Below are 22,952 nucleotides of genomic sequence, written 5' to 3' on the forward strand. Positions count from 1 at the left end.
CGAAAAGACAGGACTTACCAGAAGGGGGGAGGAATAGCACTATACATAAGGGATACCATTCACTCAACCACTGTGGACACAGCAGAGACAAATGCCCAACAGGAGTCATTGTGGATCAAAGTACCAGGAAGCAACGGATCTGAGATAAAGATGGGATTGTTCTACCGTCCACCTGGGCAAACTGAAGCTGAAGATACAGAAATGGTAGCCGAGCTGAGAAGGGAATGCAAGAACCCAAACACCATAGTTATGGGAGATTTCAACTACCCTGGGATAGACTGGTGTCTTGGAAATTCAAAATGTGCAAAGGAAATGGAGTTCCTGGAAGCAATCCAGGACTGCTTCATGGAACAACTAGTCGAGGCACCAACGAGAGGATCAGCGACTCTGGATCTGATCCTCAATGGGCTGAAAGGCCCCGCGAAGGATGTGGAGATCATAGGACCACTAGGAACCAGTGACCACAACATGATTCAGTTCAAAGTGCAAGTAGGAGTACCTATGGGAAAGAGAACCAAGGCAATAACATTTAACTTCAAGAAAGGGAACTATGATGCCATGAGACAAATGGTGAGAAAGAAGCTCAGAAACAGCTCCAAGGAAACTCGGACTGTGGAGCAAGCCTGGTCCCTATTCAAGGACACAGTAAACAAAGCGCAAAACCTATATATACCAAGATTTAGGAAAGGTTCCAAGAAAAATCAGACAAAGGACCCTGCATGGATAACCAGTGAAGTAAAGAAAGTGATAGGAGACAAGAAAAAATCATTTCGGAAGTGGAAAAAGGACAAAACTGAAGGAAACTGGAGAGAGCACAGGAAGCAACAAAAAGAATGTCACCGAGTAGTCAGGAAAGCCAAGAAAGAGTATGAGGAGAGACTGGCCAAGGAAGCAAGAAATTTCAAACCATTTTTCAGATATGTGAAAGGGAAACAGCCAGCGAGGGAGGAGGTGGGGCCCCTGGATGAGGGTGACCGGAAGGGAGTGGTGAAAGAGGAAAAGGAGGTGGCTGGTAGGCTAAACAAGTTCTTCTCGTCGGTCTTTACAATAGAGGACACATCCAGTGTGCCAGAACCGGAAAAAATCTTCAGGGGAGATCAAGAGGGGAAATTATCATGCATGGAGGTAAGCCTCGAAGACGTTCTTAGGCAGGTAGATAGATTAAGAACGGACAAGGCTCCGGGCCCAGACGGGATCCACCCGAGAATACTGAAAGAGCTCAGAGATGAAACAGCAGAGTTACTGCAGCATATTTGCAACCTGTCCTTGAAAACAGGGGTAATCCCGGAGGACTGGAAGATAGCGAATGTTACACCGATCTTCAAGAAGGGATCGAGAGGCGACCCGGGAAACTACAGACCGGTGAGCTTAACCTCCGTTCCAGGGAAGATGGTCGAATCAATGATCAGGGAAGGTATCAATGAGCATATAGAAAAAAATAATCTGATGAGATCGAGCCAGCATGGTTTCTGTAAAGGCCGATCATGCCAGACAAATCTACTGCATTTCTTTGAGGGGATAAGTAAGCAATTGGACCAAGGTGACCCAGTAGACATTATATATCTAGATTTCCAAAAAGCCTTTGACAAGGTGCCCCATGAACGATTACTGAAGAAACTGTGGAGTCACGGGGTGGAAGGGGACGTGTACAGATGGATCAAAAATTGGCTGGCGGACAGGAAACAGAGGGTAGGAGTAAAGGGGCACTACTCTGACTGGATAGGGGTCACAAGTGGTGTTCCGCAAGGGTCGGTGCTGGGACCATTGCTGTTCAATATATTTATTAATGATCTAGAAACGGGGACAAAGTGCGAAGTTATCAAGTTCGCGGATGACACAAAACTCTCCAGCAGGGCCAGAACTGTTGAGGAATGCAAAGAATTGCAAAGCGACCTGAACAAGCTGAGTGAGTGGGCAAAAAAATGGCAGATGAGCTTCAATGTGGAGAAATGTAAGGTCTTGCACATAGGGAAGGGGAACTCCATGTACAGCTATACGATGGGAGGGAGGGTACTCGGGATAGGCAGCCAGGAAAAAGATCTGGGGGTATTGGTAGATAACACAATGAAGCCGGCGGCACAATGTGCAGCGGCCTCAAAAAAAGCGAACAGAATGTTGGGCATTATCAAAAAAGGTATCACTACCAGAACAAAAGAAGTTATCCTGCCACTGTATCGAGCAATGGTGCGCCCACATCTGGAATACTGCGTCCAATACTGGTCGCCATACCTCAAGAAGGACATGGCAATACTCGAAAGGGTCCAGAGGAGGGCAACGAGGATGATAAAGGGTATGGAGAACCTTTCATATGCCGAACGGTTAGACAGGCTGGGGCTCTTTACCCTGGAGAAGCGGAGACTGAGAGGGGACATGATAGAAACTTATAAAATCATGAAAGGCATAGAGAAGGTGGAGAGGGACAGATTCTTTAGACTAGCAGGGACAACTAAAACAAGAGGTCATTCAGAAAAACTGAGAGGAGACAGATTCATAACGAATGCAAGGAGGTTCTTCTTCACTCAGAGGGTGGTGGACACCTGGAACGCGCTTCCCGGAGAGGTAATAAGACAGAGTACAATTCTGGGGTTCAAAAAGGGACTGGATGACTTCCTGGAAGCGAAGGGGATAACAGGGTACAGATAGAGGTTTACCGTACAGGACATTGAGCGAATAGGGTATGGATATTTCAGGTTAGGTAGGGAACACTTTCAGGTCATGGACCTGGGGGGCCGCCGCGGGAGCGGACTGCCGGGCACGATGGACCCCTGGTCTGACCCGGCAGAGGCAACGCTTATGTTCTTATAAAATGGAGAGAGTGCTTGATATACAGCAAGGAAATTATAATAGTTTCAAAAAGATTTGGGGGCCATTGATTGCATATTCTAATGATTAGACACCTTGGACACCTTTTTATTACATAGGACTATATTTAATGTGAGGATGAGGAGGTATGTTATGTGATTTAATGGGTTTATTCCTGATGAATGGGATGAGTGGGGGAGGGGTCTTATTTATATGCATTTGACAATAATTGTTAGAATGTCAAGTGATTTGTACGAATTATCTGATTGAATTTTGTACACTTGTTGCAAGAGTTAAAACTGAATAAAGAATTAAAAAAAATATTAAGCTTTAAATTAATAATTAAGTGTACAATGTTCAATTATAATTGCATGGATGAGGAATATGGCTACTAAAGGGGGCAGAGCCATGGACAATCACTAATTCCTAAAGCTGACCTTGAGAGTACCAACACCCTGTCTTCTAGAAAAGTGTTTTTCAACCTTTTTACACCCATGGACCGGCAGAAATAAAATAATTATTTTGTGGACCAGCAAACTACTAGGACTAAAATTTAAAAACCCAGTTTCCGCCACATCTCTGCGAGCTCGGTCACCTCAGTAACTATAGAAAAATAGACAAATATAGTGCAAAATATAGACAGCAGATATAAATTCTCAAAACTGACACGTTTTGATCACTAAATTGAAAATAAAATCATTTTTCCTACCTTTGCTGTCTGGTGATTTCATGAGTCTCTGGTTGTGTTTCCTTCTGTCTGTGTATCCTTTCTTTCATTTCTTTCTTTCTGCACTCAGGTCCAAGAATTGTCCCTTTCTATTCCCTCCCTCTTTCCTTCCTATGTCCTTAGTGCCTCCGGTGCCTCCTTCTCATGTCCTTAGTGCCCCTTCCTGTCTTTAGTGCCCCCAGTGCTTCCTTCCCATGTCTTTAGTGCCCCCTGTGCTTCCTTCCCAAGTCATTAGTGCCTCCTTCCCATGTCTTTAGTGCCCCCTTCCCTTCCTTCCCATGTCTTTAGTGGCCCCAGTGCCTCCTTCCTATGTCCCTCTCACTGCCTTCCACACTTTGTCCCACCCCCATCCCCCAAGCCAACCTGCCTGCCTACCTCTCTCCCTCCCTGCCAAAGCCAGCCTGCTTGCTTGCCTACCTCCTTCCTTCCCTGCCGTGCAAAAAAAAAAAAAAAAAAAAAAGCCCCCCCTCCTTCCTTTCCACAGGTCGGCTGCTATCTTAACACCCTGCTGCTGCTAAAGCTGACACGAAGTCTTCTTTCCGACGTCGGAGAGGACGTTCTGGGCCAGCCTGACGGCGATTGGCTGGCCCAGAGCATCCTCTCTGACGTCAGAACTGACGTCGGAAAGAAGACTTCCTGTCGGCTTTAGCAGCAGCAGCAGGGCGGTAAGATAGCAGCCGACCCGGGGAAAGGAAGGAGGGAGGCATTTTTTTTTGCGTGACAGGTAGGACAGGAAATGATCGCCTGTCCCTTTGTCCCCGAGCATAGCTTCGGGACGCTGTCCCGAAGCTGTGTGTAGAGACAACGGGACAGGAGGTCTGAAAACGGGACCTATGGTCACCTTAATCTTGCCGGCCCTGCGCGGACTGGAAGAAATTTCCTGTGGACCGGCACTGGTCCGCGGACCGGCGGTTGAAGAACAGTGTTCTAGAACAAAAACACTGGCTCGGACTATAAGCCACATCCTCCTTATTTACCTATTTCTTCTGCTATCTTTTGCCTCTGGGACTTTTCTTTCACTGAAAACACTATCCGCCTCTTCTCATCATCATCTTCATCATCACTGGCATCATTTTCATCTTCACGAACAAGGCGGCCTTTGCCGGTGTCTGTGTCTAGGACAGGGAAATCCCCAAGCTCACGTGCCATTTGCCTTTTCTTTCTTGCAGCATGGATAAAAGCAGCATCTGGAATTTCTCCTAAAAATAAAAACAAAAATATATGGTTACTCAGAACAAACGTTTGTGAAAAACAGTTAAACAGCATAATGTATTTGGGGATTATTGATCGGAAAAGTCTTTTCAGGTTCAGCATTAATTAAAAAGCAAGAGATGTGTTATTAGCCCATACTGGATGTTTTGAAAGTTTTCTCCCTGGCTATAATTTAGCAACCTTCATCAGTTCAAACATTTCAGTGCCCATATAACAGGAAAACATCCAGGACAAGGTAGGACAAAAACCACACTACATGTAATTTAGACCCAGCCTCATGCAATGGATACAAACCACACTCACGGAAGGTCAATTCCCACAAGACCTTGGAGAGATCATAATCACCCCAATACTGAAAGATCATAAAGGCCCAATAGATACCCCCTCCAACTATAGACCCATCGCCTCAATACCATTATACGTTAAACTAATAGAAGGTCTAGTTGCTCAATACTTCACCAACTACCTGGAAGACTACAACCTACTTCACCCCTCACAATCAGGGTTCAGAACCAACCATAGCACAGAGACACTACTAGTAACTCTACTAGACACAGCCCAACAGCACCTTAGCAAAGGAAGAAGGATGCTGATAATTCAACTTGATCTCTCTGCAGCTTTTGACCTGGTAGACCACACCATACTACTTCAGATACTAGAAGCCGTAGGGATTTCAGGAGGGGTATACAACTGGTTCCAAGGATTCCTTAAAAAAAGAACATACAGAGTAAAGACAAACGATCTTAAATCAGACCCCTGGTCCAACCCCTGCGGAGTACCACAAGAGTCACCACTGTCGCCCATGCTCTTCAACCTCTTCATATCCTCCCTTGGTACCACTCTAGATAACCTTGACGTAACATCATTCAGCTACGCAGACGACATAACCATACTCCTCCTCTTCGACGCACCAGATCCCACTTCAACAGATAATCTGAAAAAAACACTAGAAGCAGTGGAAAAATGGATGATAGACCACAAATTGAAGCTGAACTCGGACAAAATGAAATTTATATTGCTTGAAAAGGACAAAACCCCATCCATAACAGAATTAGAAATAAATGCCACCAAATATCCTATACAGTCCGCTCTCAAACTCCTAGGAGTGACGATAGATAGATGCTGCACAATGCAGGTCCAAATCAACAAGACCACTCAAAAAGCATTTCTAACCATGCGCAATCTACGAAAAATAAGAAAATTCTTCGACAAAGAGCAATATAGGCTCATAGTTCAATCCCTAGTCCTAGGTCTAGTGGACTACTGTAATATCCTCTACCTACCATGCCCCACAAACTTGATAAAACAATTACAGATTGTACAAAATACAGCCCTCAGACTGATCTATTCACTTGGAAAATTTGACCACATCACTGGCTACCCATACAAGCACGAATTCAATTCAAATTATACTGTCTATTATTTAAAGCAATAAACGGTACTGCCCCCACCTACCTAAATAATTGCCTAAATCAGAACCTTACAACCAAACAAAGGAGAACTCTGACCCCATTTTCCTACCCCCCATTCAAAGGTACTCAGCGCAAGAAGATGTATGACAACCTACTAGCGACGCAGAAGCAGGCAGCAAAACTAGACCCCTACATCACTAACTTGCTGACAGCAACAAGCGACTTCAAATCATTTCGAAAAGAAATCAAAACACTGCTTTTCAAAAAATTTATCCAGTTATCTTAACTCTCCCCTTGTCCTTCCCCCTCCCTTTGTAAATTCCCCCTCAAATTGCTACTCATCTTGCACTTTCTCCTCAAAGACTCAACTATGAAACCAGTCCCCTAAATTGTAATTTCCCTGTAAATGTCCAGTTTTCTTCTGATTTCTACTCTTCTTGTAATTTCTCCTATGTTCGCTACCCATCTTGTAATTGTTCCTCTAAGACTCTATTATGTAACCAGCCTCCTAGAGTGTAATTTTCCTGGAAATGTCCAGTTATCTTCTGATGTAATCCGCCTAGAACTGCAAGGTACAGGCGGAATAGAAGTCACTAATGTAATGTAATGTAATGTAATGTAAAAGCTAGAAATTTGGCTCTGAATGACAATATAGCAGCATCAATAGCACATAAACTTTATTTTGTATATCTTGCATATTAAGTCATTCTTGTCTGGAATTTATATAGTATAGTAAATACCTATGAATTCCAGACATGATGTCCTTTCTAGCACAATTCATTAGCAATAAATCAGAGACTGAGATCATACCGAATGCACACTTGATTTAGAACCGTGGTTCATTGTTCTCTTATTATACACAAAACTAATCCATTTGGAGACAATGCCCCCAAAACAGCACACACTAACTAAATGACCCTCAAAAACTTCTCATTAATTCCTTAGGCTATGGTTTTAGCCTTAATTTTGGAGACAGAAATGCTCCATGGATAACATTACACCTACTATTTGGAGATGATGTAAAGATTTACTGCTCCTTAGTTAGCAGAGAATAACATTTGAGTACTGAAGACCTTGATAAAAGCGCCAAGATGAACATCACTAACAATAAATAACCAGAACCAAAAACATTTTACATGAAGGCTCTAGTATAAATTACCTTGAAGAAGATATGTAAAAATAGGAAGACATGAAAAGTTCAACAGAAAACTAAACTAATTATTTATTTACATTTCTCACTGAACTGCATGTATGTTCTCAGTAAGATAGCATAAAAAAATACAACTCCCAGCACTCAGTAGAGGGAAATATCTCTAGACTGATCCCCAAGAGCCTCCCACAGGCCTCCTGCATTGATCTAGTAACCACAGGCCATTGACTGTGCCCCAAGAACTAGTCCACATGTGATCATTTGCTGGCGGCAGAGAATACTGGTGAGTGTCAGGGCTATATCACCGATGACATCACTGGAAATCCATGATCTCTGCCTCCACCTGCTGACTGAGCAGCACATCCTACTTGTCTGGACTGGTCTCGCAGGATGATAAGGAAGATGGTGTTTGAAGTGCCTATAAACAGTCTAAATGGCTGAAGTCAATGAAGAAACTACCTGAACAGAACAGCAACTCAATCTTTCTGACCTAAGGATATGCTGTTCATAACCAAAATATTTGTATTTTGGATAACTGCAGATACCAAGACATTCTCCCACAAAATCCAGAAAATACTTAGTCCCAAAAGGAAAAGGAATAGAGTTTATCCTCAACTTTTTTCTCTACTGATGCCTCCACTGGGACCCTAGCACAATCTATTTAACCGCTCTGTGAGGGGGTAATAGCATATAGAGTCTTTCTGCTTCCTTCCAGAATGTAATCTCCCTCAGAAATCTACTCTACTACCAAAGCATCTGACATTCAAAGGAAATTACTTAAAAATGAGGGAAGAAAGCTCATATTTCCTGAACTCTTCTCTCTCAGTGGACAATTCCCCTTCCTGACTACAGAGGAATCTGACTGCACACCACTCCTCCTCCTCCTCTCCATCCCTAAATACTCCAAAGACGAATCTGAGAAAGAAGCTCTTTAGGGCAGCCCCATTCCTCTGGACCATTTTGTAGCCAATCCTCTAAGGTAGAGACTTTTGGAGTTCCCAAATTTACCAAAGCCCAACCCTTTGTTCAAGCGTCTGCTCAGCCCACAAAATCTTGCAGGACGGAGGCTGAAAATTACAGATCGGTAAGTCTCACATCGATAGTGTGTAAACTTATGGAAATGTTTATTAAACACAAATTAGATACGATCCTAAACGATGAGACTAAGGGATCCCCACTAACATGGATTTACAAAGGGAAGGTCCTGCCAATCCAATCTGATCAGTTTCTTTGACTGGGTAACAAAAAAATCTAGATATGGAAGAGTCCCTGGATATCGTGTACTTGGACTTTAGTAAGGCTTTTGACAGTGTCCCACACTGAGATGAGTTTGTTGGGATTAGGGGAAACATTGACGGCATGGGTTACAGACTGGCTCAGTGGCAGACTTCAGAGGGTAATGGTAAATGGTACTCCCTCCGAAACATCGGAAGTGATCAATGGAGTGCCACAGGGCTTGGTCTTGGGTCGCATCCTATTTAATATCTTTGTACAGGAACTGCCTCACGGACTTCGAGGTAAAATTGCATTATTTGCCGACGATGCTAAACTGTGCAACATAGTGGGCAAAATCACAATGCCCGACAGCATGACGCAGGACCTACTCTTACTGGAACAATGGTCCGCAACTTGGCAACTGAGTTTTAATGCCAAAAAATGTAAAGTTATGCACCTTGGAAGCAGAAATCCATGCAGTACTTACACTCTGAATGGTGAGACCTTAACAAGAGCTGCTGCAGAACGCGACCTAGGAGTAATCATTAGTGAAGATATGAAGACTGCCAATCAAGTAGAGAAAGCTTCATCCAAGGCTAGGCAAATGCTGGAATGCATCCGAAGAAGTTTTGTCAGCCAGAAGCCCGAAATTGTAATGCCGTTGTACTTGTCCATGGTGAGACTCATCTGGAATATTGTGTTCAATTTTGGAGGCCACATTATCAAAAGGATGTGCTGAGAGTGGAGTCGGTTCAGCGAATGGCCACCAGGATGGTCTCAGGACTCAAGGATCTCCCATATGAGGAACGTCTAGGTAAGTTGCAGCTATACTCTCTCGAGGAACGCAGAGAGAGGGGAGATATGATAGAGACATTCAAATATGTAACTGGCCGTATTGAGGTAGAAGAAGATATCTTTTTCCTTACAGGACCTAAGGCAACAAGAGGGCATCCTTTGAAACTCAGGGGTGGGAGATTTCATAGCAACACTGAAAGGGTGGTTGATTGTTGGAATGGTCTGCCACTTCAGGTAATTGAGGCAAGCAACGTGCTCGATTTTAAGAAAAAAATGGGATAAGCATGTGGGTTCACTTTGTGGAAGTGCTTAGTGGGGTGGGTCCTTAGAGTGGGCAGACTTGTTGGGCCAGTGGCCCTTTTCTGCTGTCATATTCTATGTTTCTATGTAAGCACAACTCCATGGTAAACTGCACAAAGATAGGGATTGAGGTTCCAGGGCCTCTCCTGCTTACGGATGAACTTCAGAAGATGACAGTATCTAGAAACTGGGTGAAGCAGGTTTAGAAGAGGAAACATATGAATCCAAAACAGATATCATTCATGCTAAGATATGTATGTCCTGCAGCAGCAGGGGCACATATAGTTCCTGCTCTACAGTTTCCAATCTCTGGGAGAAATCCTTCTTGGGTGATACTTAATATCATACTTCATGACCGAACAAAGAGGAAGCTCTTATATTATAAGTTGTTTTATGCTGGAGATAAACCAAAGAGAATGCAGGCCCAGTTGTTTTAGCTTACAGTGTCTAGAGATGATATTTTGAATAAAAATGAAATCATGGTGGGATTTAATATTATCAGTGGCTGTACCAGGTCATGAGACTGAAAGCAGAGACAGTATTTGAAAATTTTAAATATCCCTATCACACTGGAGGAAGTCAGGCTATTTATTCAAGGTTCATTCAATGGGGCCCATTGATGTCTTTTGTAAAATTATTATAGTTTGATTATGTTGACATATTAATGCATATCCAGGGGTAGGGGAGGATGGGATTATAGGCTTCTAGAATGGATTTTTATTTTTTTTGAGGGTTAGGGAGGGAGGAGGGTTTGTTTTTTGTTTTTTTTGGGGGGGTTCTGATAACAGTCTCTAAATGTTTAATATATGGATGAGACATATTTGTTATAGGGTTTTTATTATAAGTTCATAAATACCAATGAATAATTTGATTGCTAATGTGGGATAGGGGGGATGGATTTTATTCTATTTAAGTCATGTAAGGATATTAAGTATTGTTTAAACGTGTAAATGTCTTCTTTAATGTTTTTACTTATTGAAAGTGTTAAAAATGAATAAAGACTATTAAAAAAGGGTCACAAATCACCAGGCCCTGATGGGTTTGTGGGGATGTATTATAAGTTGTTGTCTGCATCACTGACAAAATATTCTGTGCAGGTTATTAATAGGGATAATGTGAGTAAGGAGAAAGGTCAAATTTATATCATGATAATCCCGAAGGCTTTAAATCCTATACACTTACTAAATACAGACATCAAAATCTTTGTAAAAATTTTATCAGAAAGTTGAGCATTCTCCCCAGCTTGATGAAGTCCAAGCTATAGAATTTGTTAAGGGACATTATGCAGTCCAAAATGTCTGGAAAATATCACTGGCCAGAAATAACTGCATTGAATGGTCAATAATGACCCTGGAAATTAGCTCTGACATAGAAAAAGCATTCAATTATGTTGACTGAGATTTCTTATTTGCTCCTCTAAATAGCTGGGAATAAGATGGTAATTTTCTTAGTACACTACAAATGTTATACTTTAAACCAGGGGTGCCCAAATGGTCGATCACAAAGGCAACGCGAGTCGATTGCATTGCCTTTGAGATCTTGTTCTTCCTGCCTCCCCGAGCCAGGCCAGGCGCATACAAGCTGGAACAGCAGCCTGTTGGTGCCTGGAGCTGCTGAATCACTACCCATAACCTTGGAGGGACCTCCGAGCAGAGGCACCTGGGTAGTATTGAGAGCGGTGGGAGGTACAAAAACTTCTACTTCCCCAAGGAGGTTGGCAAGCCCTATTCTCCAGCAAGGACTTAGGGTAGTGATCTGCCACACTGGCCAGAAGATTATCAAGGCCCTTACCAAAAAACATCTGCCCCTTAATGGACAGTCTGTTCAAGGTAGCCTAGGACATCGAATCGCCCGCCCACTGCCAGATCCAGAGCATTCTGAGGGCTGAGACTTCATAAGCCAACACCTTGCACATGACCTTGATAAGGTCATAGAGAGCTTATGACACATAATCTGCCCCTTACTGTACGAGATGGGGGCAGGCATGCTCCTCCACCGAGGGAATCTGGTGCAGTCTGGTGTGGCAAGTCTGCACAGCAAAAGAAGCAGCAGCAGCCTTGATCCCCAGAGCAAGAGCTACAAATGGTTCCTTAAGAATCATGTCCATCCTGCAGTCCTGAGCATCCTTCAGCATAACACTGCTTTCGCTCGGGACAGCTGTATGCTTGGTGACCTGAGTGACCGCCAAATCTACCTTCAGCTGGTCAAAGAGCTGCTGGAATTCAGATGCCATGGGATAAAGAGCTTTTTGACTTCACTAATTTCAAATTTCATGAGACTTGAAGAACCTGCAGCCTGAAACTTAAATTTACTATGAGCTTGGCGGTATCATGTCACAGTTGATAAGAAAGCACAGTTTAATAGCAAAAGTGGAATGAATTGAGGATACAAAATCCTGAGCTCCAGGGTTCAATTTCTAGGCACCAAAGTGACCTGGTGCCTGGGATAAGTTGAGCTCTGGACTAAATAGGGAATAGTTCAGCTTGTCAGAAATCACAAAAATAAAAGGACACTCCATGAAACTAATGACCAACAGACTGAAAATAAATTGTAGAAATTTTTCCCATGCAGCATATAATCAAGCTATGGAATCTATTACTTGAGAATATGGTTAAGGCCACCAACATAGAGGGATTTAAATGAAGACTGGACAAGTTGATGGAAAAAAGCCCAAAAGAAATTATTAGGGTGAATCAAAAATTAAAGGCAAATGTTAAATTACACGATAACCGGAACAGAGCTAACAAAATGCAACATATGTATTCATACATTGCCCATTGAATAGTTCGTCCACACACAATGCAGTGCACAGCCTTTAGTCATGTGACAGGCATGAGGTCAGAAACATGAATGCTCCATTGCAAGATTGCACCATCGAAGAACAAGGTGCAGTAGTGCGCTTTCTTTGGGCAAAGGGAGTGAAACCTGTGGAAAATTCACCTTCAGATATTGACTCAGTATGGACAAAGCACCATGAATCAATGAAAGGTTTATGAGTGGGTAAAAGGTTTAAAACTGGAAGAACAAGTGTAACTGACAAAGGTCATTCTGGCTGTCCATCAACATCACACACACAAGAGCACATTGACAGAGCTTAGGCCTTGATTAGAGAAAACAGACGGATAACGCAGTCTTAATTGGCTGCAAATTTGGATATCAGCTATGGATCTGCATTTGCCATAATGCACGATGACTTGGGATACAGGAAAGTCTGTGTACAACGGGTTCCCAAACAGCTTACTAATCTGCACAAGCAACAGCATGTGGAGGCTGCGACCCAGTTCCTGAGACTGTAAGAAGAAGATCCAAGTATTCTGGAGAGAACTGTCACCGGTGACGAGACATGGATGCATCACTGCAACCCGGATATCAAAAGACAAAACATGATGAAGTAAAGGAAGAGGTGCTCACCTGGCTTCGGAAGCAGCTTAAAAACTTCTCTGAAAGGAATACAGATGCTAATTGAACGATACAACAAATGCATCATCTTGCATAGGGAAAAGTGATATGTTCAATTGCTCACAGTTACTTCTTAAGCTGTTAAATGTATTTTGCCTTTACTTTTTGATTTATCCTCGTATTAGCCAGGTAAAATTGGAAGAGCTGTTGTTTATCTCTGAAAATTAATTATGGGAATTAGATGTACTCTTTGTGATCTGTTGAGTACTTGTGACCTGGACTGGCCATTGTTGGAAACAGGATGTTGGGCTCGATGGAACTTGTAGTTACTTAGCACGATTGTTCTTATGCTCGCTACAGTATCACTACGAACTGCGCTTACCTGGACGGAGAACATTTAGAGATGAAATGGGGCTAGAAAATGCTGCTGCCTTGGGCTTCTCATCTTCCCGTTCACTGTCCACTTCCATTTCCTCTTCTCCATGCTCACTAGTTGTGGTTCCATCTTCCAGACAGGGCTCCTTCACCTCGCCTGCTTTGTCTCCATGTTGTTCAGCTAAAAAAAAAAAAAAAAGGAAAAATTAGCAACTTACAAAATATTTTGAGACAGAATACATCATCAAGTAACATAGAAACATGATGGCAAAGCTGTCTCTCTTGTTGACTCCTTAATAAAAATGATTTAAAAAAAAAAAAAAAAGAAAGAAAGAAACATGATGGCAGATAAAGGCCAAATGGCCCATCTAGTCTGCCCATCCATAGTAACCATTATCTCTTTCTCTCTCCGAGAAATCCCACGTGCCTATCCCAGGCCCTTTTGAATTCAGACCAGTCTCTTTCTCCACCACCTCTTCCGTGAGACTGTTCTATGCATCTACCCCCCTTTCTGTAAAAAAAAAAAAGTATTTCCTTAGATTACTCCGGAGCTTATCACCTCTTAACTTCATCATTGCAGAGTTTCCTTTCAAATTAAAGAGACTTGACTCATGTACATACACGCTAGAGAATGTTGCAGAGACAAAGATTTATCTCCATCGCCTCATTTTCATCACCATACATTCACTGTCCCCAAAGTGAAGCATATTTTTCATTCCCATCCCCTCACCGTCTCCACAGTCTTAATTGTCATCCCTACATCTCCTTGCTCAAAGTAGAAAGATGATTTTGTGCAATTTTATGGGCCTAAGGTACTGCAAATAAACATTTTAAGCATGTAGTTAAAGGGGGGGGGGGGTTCTAACGTTTATTTTGATTGAAAGAACATCAATAAAAGTATAACTTCTGATGCATGCTGGGTTCTACATTGTGCATAGAAAGCCAAACATCAGCTTGATACCAATGACATTTTAGTCCAAACAATAATTTCAGTTCTATTCATTCATGCGCAAAACTTATCAAGAACAGAGCTCAGAATAATCACACACAAGTAACTTAGTGCTTTTTATCCAGTGTAAAAGCAAACCAATAGCACATGGCTCAGTGCTTTTCTCAGTGTGAAGTCAAACCAAACAGCACAGAGAGACAAAGTTCATTTCCAAGCAACAATACAAAGCCTACAAATAAAGAAAAAAAAATTTAATCAAATACGGCCTTCAGAATATCACATGCAAATAACTTAAGTGCTTTTCTCGATTTCCAAGAACCTTGAAACCTATACATGCAAAACTTAACATTAACCTAAAGCACATGGCTTATTGCCTTTTCATTGAGAAATCAAACAGAAAAAGGAGGACAGTTTGAGACATCTGGATTTTAACCTGGATGTCTCAATCTACCCTCCTTTTACTGGAGCCACATGGTAACCCTAGGGCAGTGGTCTTCACAAATTTTAAAGTGAGGGCCATTTTGGGCCCAAAAGGGCTGAAGGAGAGCCGACAAATACCTTCCTACTTGGGGTCATGACACCAATAATGCTTCTCAACATTTATTCCTTACAGAAAACCTGGACTCAGTCACACATGTAGAACACAGATGAACCCTATGCAGATACTACACTAAAACTTGAATTTATAGATCGGGTCATCTTCATATAATAAAGCTCAACTTGGTTTACAATGAATTAAAAATTAAAAAAAAAAAAATACATGACCACAAATTAAAAAGTTCCTAATATACACAAACATACTATGTTACAAACAAAAACCCAGATGCCAGACTCTGCATGCAGTACAACACCAGAGAAATAGAATGAAATAAGCTTCTTTCTGAACAGTGCAAAATATAGACAGCCGATGTAATTCTCAAAACTGACACATTTCAACCACTAAATTGAAAATAAAATCATTAATTTTATTTTTCTAATTAGCTTTTCCCCATCTCTGGTTGTACTTTTTTCTGTCTGTGCTTTTACCTCTGTTTCCAAGACCTTCTTGTCCATTTGCTGCTTTTCTCTCTTTCATTTTTAGCCCAACATTCATCATTGGCATTACATTTAGCATTCAACTTTCTTCCATTTTTCTGCTTTCTTCTCAAATCTATCTACTCTTCCATGTCTTCCCTTCCTATCTATCCATGTGCACCAATCTCCTCACCCTGTCCTTCCCTTGCATTCCACTCCCCCCATCCATGCATACCATCTTCTCCCTCATGGTCTGACATCTCTGTCTTCCCCTTCACCCCTCATATGGTCTGTCATATTTCTCCTCTCCTTCCCTAAGCATGGCATCTCTCTCTCCCCTTCATTCCTTCCCCCTCCACTAGGCTAAAATCTCTCACTCTCCTCTTTCCCTGGCATTTCTCGCCTTCCTTCCTCCTTCCACTGTTTTGACATCTCTCCTTCACTTCCCATGGTCTGTTATCTCTCTCCTCTCCTTCCTGGCCAGTAGCCACCATGGTGATCTAGTGGCAACTTCGTGCATAGGAAAACCCCCACTCTTTCCTGTCCACTGTCACCGCTGGACCCACCACTAATGCATTTTCAAAATGGCTGCATATATGCAAAATGGCTGCCCCTTGGGTGACATCAGAAGCTACCACAATTAGGTGGGCAACATTTGCAGCCCGACTTCATTCCAGCTTGTGACTTTGTCTGCCTTGGCCTTTGGGACTGTTGCAAGGACTGTTCCATCTTGTTTTGAGCTAATTTGGACTTTATCTTACCTGCTCCCGGGGTGTGGGAGCTTGCTCCGCCCCCTTGGATGATATCAGATGCCACCAAAGGTGCATTCCTTTGTGTAGTGACGTGTGTAGATGTGAAGGTGGAATGTGTTTCTTTCCTATCTCTGTGATTACTGCCAAGAGATGTATATGGATCTATGCAGCTTTACACAGAAGGACAACCACAGACAATGGTGTCTAACACCGACTGTCTGTGAATTATATCTCAACAACAATAAGGTTTCAAACAGGGAGAGCCCTGTACATTTAGTTTTGCTAAATGCGAGGTCGGTACGTAACAAGATTCAAAATTATTTACAATTTTGTTACAGACCATGCTATAGAAAGTTGGCTATTGGATTCTGATACGGCAATTCTATCTAAGATTGTTCCCCCTTCCTTCTCTCAACCAGGTCTTGGTTTGAGAGGGGGGTGGGGTGTTAGTGATCATGTGGAATTCCATGGCTGTTACTTGTTCCTATGAGTTTACTATTGACAACAAAGTAGAGCGCTTATTTTTGGTTTCTCCGGCTTTGAAATTACTGGTCCTTTATTGCCCTCCTAAAGTCTTATATGATGATGTCTCAATGTTGGTGGAAGCCTTAATGGCCTGTCCGGTGATAGGTAATGACACGGTTTTATTGGGGGATTTTAATGTTCATTTTGATAGGGTGGGTTTGGACACTGTTGAGACTGATTTTGAGTTGGTGACGTTCACTTTACAACAAGATAAGAACATATCTTTTCAAACATAAATGTCCTTGTACTATTTTTCAGCAAGAGAAGGCAAACAGAGTCTGGATTTACAGCTTTAAACAACATATGGAAAACTACAAGACGTGTCCCTTCAATCCCCTCTTACGTCATGAAAATGATGTCATAAATGCACAGCATGAGCTGGAAGGGAGTGATACTCTAGATATGTCTCTCGAGGAGGGGTTTTAGGAGCTGTAATACGAATAACACAGTACATGAGCAGTCAAAGACAAGAGTGCAGATAATAAGAGAGATTATAACAATAAAAATGTCTTTTACCCAACCCTGCATTCAACTAAAGTGCTGATTCCAAGAATTAGATAAATCAGAGTTACATTTGAGCTCAGCAAAGAGGTCTGCTAATTTCTGAATGGCCATAGTAGGACCTATATTGTCAGAAATAAAAGTGCAACAGCATAAAATACTGGGAAGAATTGTACAGAATTCTTAGCTAGAATCATATCCAGGACCATACGATTTTGAAAACCATCTGAGAAGTGGAGCCTAATTGATCAGCAATACCTTGCAAGGCGTCCCTATAGTAGTTCACAAAGCGTTGCTGATTATAATAAATTTAATTAATCCAATCAACATTCTTATTAATAGTAATAAAGGGAATAAGGAACTCAAACCCAGCCTTAACCTGAGCTCGGGCCTTAAATTCATCTGGGACCCCTCTTGGGACCCCTATAGCATCTATGTATACATGCGATCAGATTTATATCGAGACAGAAAAGAGGAAAAACCATGTGAATAGGAAGGATGCTTTTCAGAAAGAATATGCAGGAACATGATAACCTTAGCTAAAGTGCACTGGCCTATCCACTGGCTGGGTAGCTTAACAGGAAGCCAAAAGTCTCCATAGAGCCAGTAAATATCACCTAGGGTGAAAATCTGATGCTGCAAAAATGGGGCATACCTATGAGCCAAGACAGAACAATAACCTGGGGGTAAATTACCTACAAAACTACCCTGTGTCAGATTAGAAACATGACATGTGTAATTACCCTTATAGATGGTAACGGCAATATCAAGCTTTTTCTTAAACATATAACCCCCTAACTAAACTATATTCAGAATATGAAAGCTATAAGTAAAAGAACATTGCGCAGTTAGGCTAGTAAGAAGTGGAAAAAGAGCTCTAGAAATGGCCAATGTTATGTATCCTGGGGTACCCACTAAACTAAAACAAATAGACATGACACAGACAAAACATAAAGTTTTAAGAGTGAAGCCATTACTCCATCTGTCAAGTGTGCAGGGCTGAATTTAACTCTGCAAATAAACACATTGATATAAAAAACCAAAACTACAAATAATGTATATCATAACCATCTCATATTTGGAAAAAGGCATAAAGCTAATATCAAACATAAATGTCCTTGTACTATTTTTCAGCAAGAGAAGGCAAACAGAATCTGGATTTACAGCTTTAAACAACATATGGAAAACTACAAGACGTGTCCCTTCACCAGTGACTCAGGTGTGACAGAGGTGTGGACTGACTTTGGCAGTAGAGCTTGAACAAGTAGTTGAAGCTATAGAATATGTTAGTTCATCTAATTGTTCCCTGAACCTGTGTGCCTCTGAGGTGCTTAAGGCACTGAAAACTGAGGTTGCTCCTTCACTCCAATACATAGAAGCACAGTTACTGAAGTTAGGCAAAGTCCCAGAACAGCTGAAAAAAGCAGTGATCTTACCACTTGTGGAAAATTCTGCCTTGGACATTACTAAAGAGGAGAATTTTCATCCAATCTCAAATTTGAGATTTATGTCACAGATTTTAGAAAGAATTGCTTTATAGCAGTTGGAGGATTATATGGTTGAACAAGGGTGCCTAGATGAATTTCAAATTGGCTTTTGAAAGAATCGAAGCACTGAGCTGCTTTTATTCACCCTCTGTGATGAGAATCACAAGGGATTCGATAAGGGTAAACACTACCTATTGGGTCTCCCTTGATGTTGTGTCTGCCTTTGATACCATGGGGATCACCAGGTTCTTTTAGAGAGATTACATGGATTTGGGATTGCAGGAAATGTATTAAAATGGTTCCATTCTTTTTTGAGCAATAGGTCATTTTGTTTGGTTAATGGAGACAATCGATCTGAATTTTTTCTTTGCAACGTGGGGTGACACAGGGCTCTTCTTTGTCTGCTATGCTATTCAATTTATTCTTGGCACCAATTGGGAAATTGCTCTCAGACACTGGGTTACAATATTGAATTTATGCATATGATCTGCAATTTTTCTTTTGAGTTTCCTGCAGATAGGTTGCATGGTTTTTGAATGCTGTCACACCATATGGATGAAATCAAATTGTGGATGGCGACAAATTGCCTAAGCCTATATGCTGCAAAGACAAAAATTCTATGGCTTTCGTCTGCTGGTGCTGAAGGAGCCCACATAACTTTGTTTACACAGGGGTTATTATTCAGCTTCAGCAAGAGATTAAAAGTCTGAGATGACTTTGGATACTTCGCTGAATTTTCAGTCATATTTCTTATAAAATACGGTTTTAACTACTGAAGATCTCTGAAACGACATGATTTGTTTTCATCTGCGAATTTCAAATTAGTTATGCAAAGCTATGTTTTGCCACACTTGGACTACTGTAACTCTCTTTTTTGTGGTTTGCTGAAAAACACTTTAAGAGCTCTATAAGTGGCACAGAATACTGCTGCTAGGATAACAGCCAGACTGCCTCGCTATTCACATGTCACACCGGTGCTTGCAGAACTCCACTGGTTGCCAGTTATATGGAGAATACAATTTAAAATATTGGCTTTGGGTTTCAAATCTCGACTTTTTGCCACGGGTAATTTCCTCCTTGCTGCAGGCTTATGTACTATTCTAAATGGACTACGAGGACCGGCGCAAGGTGTAGAAGTAGAAGGGATGCTGGGAAGCAGTGATCACAACATGATCCGCTTCAACCTGGACACAGGAGTAAAACATCGATTTAGAATAACGGTCACGGCACTGAACTTTCGAAAAGGAAATTACTCATGGTGGGGAAGAAGATTAAGAAAAGGATAAGCACTGTAAAAACGCTGGAGCAAGCATGGTCCCTTTTTAAGGACATGGTCACCGAGGTGCAAAATCTATTTATATTGCGTATCAACAAGGGATCCAAGAGGAAAAAGAACAATTGGGTTTACCGCTTACGCCTACGCTGACGATCTTCAATTAATGCACCCCATCGATCCCATTAGCCAAAATGAGATTCTTTCTATTAATCAAAAATTAAATAAAGTTCATAGACTAGTTGAATACTAATAAGCTTTCTTTAAATATTTCAAAAACTAATACTCTCCTCTTCCCTGGGAAAGAGGGAGCACAATTAATTTCTCCAGTCACCATTGAAAATACCCCACTTCTACCAATCACGACTACTAAAATCTTAGATGTCCTTATAGACAATAAGTTAACATTTCGACCACAAATTAGTGCATTGGTTAAAAATTGATTTTATAAATTAAGGATGATTAGATCGCTGGCCCCTCTACTTGATACTAATTCCTTAAATGTACTGATCCATGCACTCGTAATATCAAAAATGGATTATTGTAACTCTTAATTAAAAGGGATTTATCATAAAGACTTAAAACGTTTGCAGTTGATCCAAAATACAGCCATTAAATAATCTCGGCCGCAAAGAAATTTGACCACGTTACCCCACTGCTTCAAAAAGCCCACTGGTTGCCTGTCCTACACAGGATAACTTATAAAATCGCCCTCTTGACATTTAAAACTTTACAGACCAATATACCAGCATTTATAGACAGACTTTTGATCCCATATGACCCTCCGAGAGCTTTAAGATCTATTTCACAATATAATCTTAACATTCCATCTTTAAAAATAATTGGTACACGTCGTACCTCAATCTTTTCTGTGACAGCCCCTATGATTTGGAATACTCTTCCTTTACACTTAAAAATGGAAAAAAACTTACAAAAATTTAAAAGCAATTTAAAGTGCTTTCTTTTTAAAGATGCTTTTAATTGATCAACTGTGTTTTAGTAATTAACTTAATCTTGTTTCCTACATTTATTTTCCCAATTCCCTTTTGTGTTTACCTTAAATGTTTCTCACATTTTCTATATCGATTGTATTTCTCCCCCTCTTCCTATTCGTGTCCAGGGGCTTTTCGGTCCTTTTTACCTAGTACGTATTTGTTGTCGGTCATGTAGTTTTTTTTATTATTATTCAATTAATAATAGATGTGTTATCACAGTAATGTAAGTTTTATTTGTTAAATTTTTGTTTAAATGTTAATTTTATATTTTGTACAACGCTTTGTAGTTTCGAAAAAGCGTTCAATCAAAAACCTGAATAAACATAAACATAAACAAGGAACCGGTGTGACTCACTGTAGCGGTGAAATAAGGAGTTTCCGTACAGTGAGAGATTAGAGAAACTGGGCCTCTTCTCCCTTGCAAAGAGGAGACTGAGAGGGGACATGATCGAAACATTGAAGATAATGAAGGGAATAGACTTTGTAGATAAGACAGTTTGGTCTCCCTCTCCAAGGTAGGGAGAACGAGAAAGCACTCTCTAAAGTTGAAAGGGGATAGATTCCGTACAAACGTAAGGAAGTTCTTCTTTACCCAGAGAGTGGTGGAAAACTGGAACGCTCTTCCAGAGACTGTTATAGGGGAAAACACCCTCCAGGGATTCAAGACAAAGTTAGACAAGTTCCTGCTGAACCAGAACTGGGCAAAATGGACCACTGGTCTGACCCAGCAGCGGCAATTCTTATGTTCTTATGTCAGCCTTCAAGATCACAATTTAGGGACCTATTGGTTGTCCCTCAGCTAAGCTTGGTTACTAAAGTTGTAATATCGAGTTGTAAGAAAATAGATTGATAACTTTGTTAATGTTAGCAATAGCAACTCTGTGCTATGTTTGAATCGAAACCCAAACTGAGTATCATGTAGACAGGAAAAACGTTCAATGAACCTTGAAAGATGCTTATTCACTAATGCTTCTAAAAGTTTGGTTAAGAAAGGTATATTTGCAACTGGTCAGAATTTAGGTCTGTGAAAAGTCACCATTCTGTTGCTTAGGAAAAAGAATGATAACAATATTCCCCATTTCAAGTGGTAGAGACCACTGGGGGAGGGGTTAATATTTGATTGTATTTTGTAAACAGCTTGGACCAGTAAAATGAACAAGTGGTATAACAAGATTAATAAACCATAAACCCTCTGTTAGCAAGTTGTTAAAGAAAACAACCAAAAATAACAACCATAAAATCTGGAATCTTATAGTAAACAACCAAAAATAACAACCATAAAACCTGGAATCTTATAGTAAAGATTCAAAAAGTAGTTCAGATCTCCCTTGTTTTAGCCTGAAGGCTATTACTCTTCTGTATTCAACATCAATTAAAATTCTTGGTGTAATTATACATAATACTTTATCTTTTCATCAGCATATTTCCAGTGTCGTTTCTTCCTCTTTTTTCAAATTGAGGTAAATTCGCTCTTTAAGATCTCTACTAAATCAGGATTCCATTAGCATTCTCTTACATTCTATGATTATATCTTTATTTGATTACTGTAATTCTCTGTTAACAGGACTTCCTCAATTGCTGCTCCATATTTAATCATATAACTCTGTATTTAAAATTGAACATATGCTTCCAAAAGCATTTAAGATTCCTTTTAAATATAATGTTTTTACATTTCAAATTTGATCATCTAGTCTTTCTTTGTTTCTGTAAAGTCATCTGATTCCTTACATGCCAACAAGGAATCTTTCTTCCTCTTCTCAGCATGTTAACTGTACCATCATTTCAACAAATGCTCCTGAATGCTAAACTAAACTAAACTAAACCTTGGGTTTGTATAGCGCATCATCTCTACATTCGCAAAGTTCGACACGGTTAACAAGGGTTAGGGTAGAAAGGAACTCCAGTGAAAGGAAAAGACAAAATGAAGAGAAAATTTAGGACAGAGTAACCAGAGAGAAGAATGCTAACCACGAGCCTTTGGAACTCATTACTACTTTATCTGAGATCAGAAAAACCTCTTAAAGTCTTCAAGTCACAGCTGAAGGCTTATTATTTCAGAAAGGCTTTTG

General features: G+C 40.9%; 1 protein-coding gene across 1 annotated transcript in view; it reads right to left on the bottom strand.

Moving 5' to 3' along the window:
- PAXBP1 (PAX3 and PAX7 binding protein 1) overlaps positions 1-22,952 on the bottom strand; it is a 129,609-nt gene that overhangs the window by 101,906 nt on the left and 4,751 nt on the right. The window contains exons 3-4 of the mRNA XM_033950574.1: positions 13,395-13,568; positions 4,507-4,728 (exon numbers count right to left, since the gene is read on the bottom strand). Of these exons, the coding sequence (XP_033806465.1) occupies positions 4,507-4,728; positions 13,395-13,568 (396 nt within the window). The remainder of the gene's footprint in view (positions 1-4,506; positions 4,729-13,394; positions 13,569-22,952) is intronic.

The sequence above is a fragment of the Geotrypetes seraphini genome, chromosome 6 (genome assembly GCF_902459505.1).
Source record: "Geotrypetes seraphini chromosome 6, aGeoSer1.1, whole genome shotgun sequence".
NCBI classification, from domain to species: Eukaryota; Metazoa; Chordata; class Amphibia; order Gymnophiona; family Dermophiidae; genus Geotrypetes; species Geotrypetes seraphini.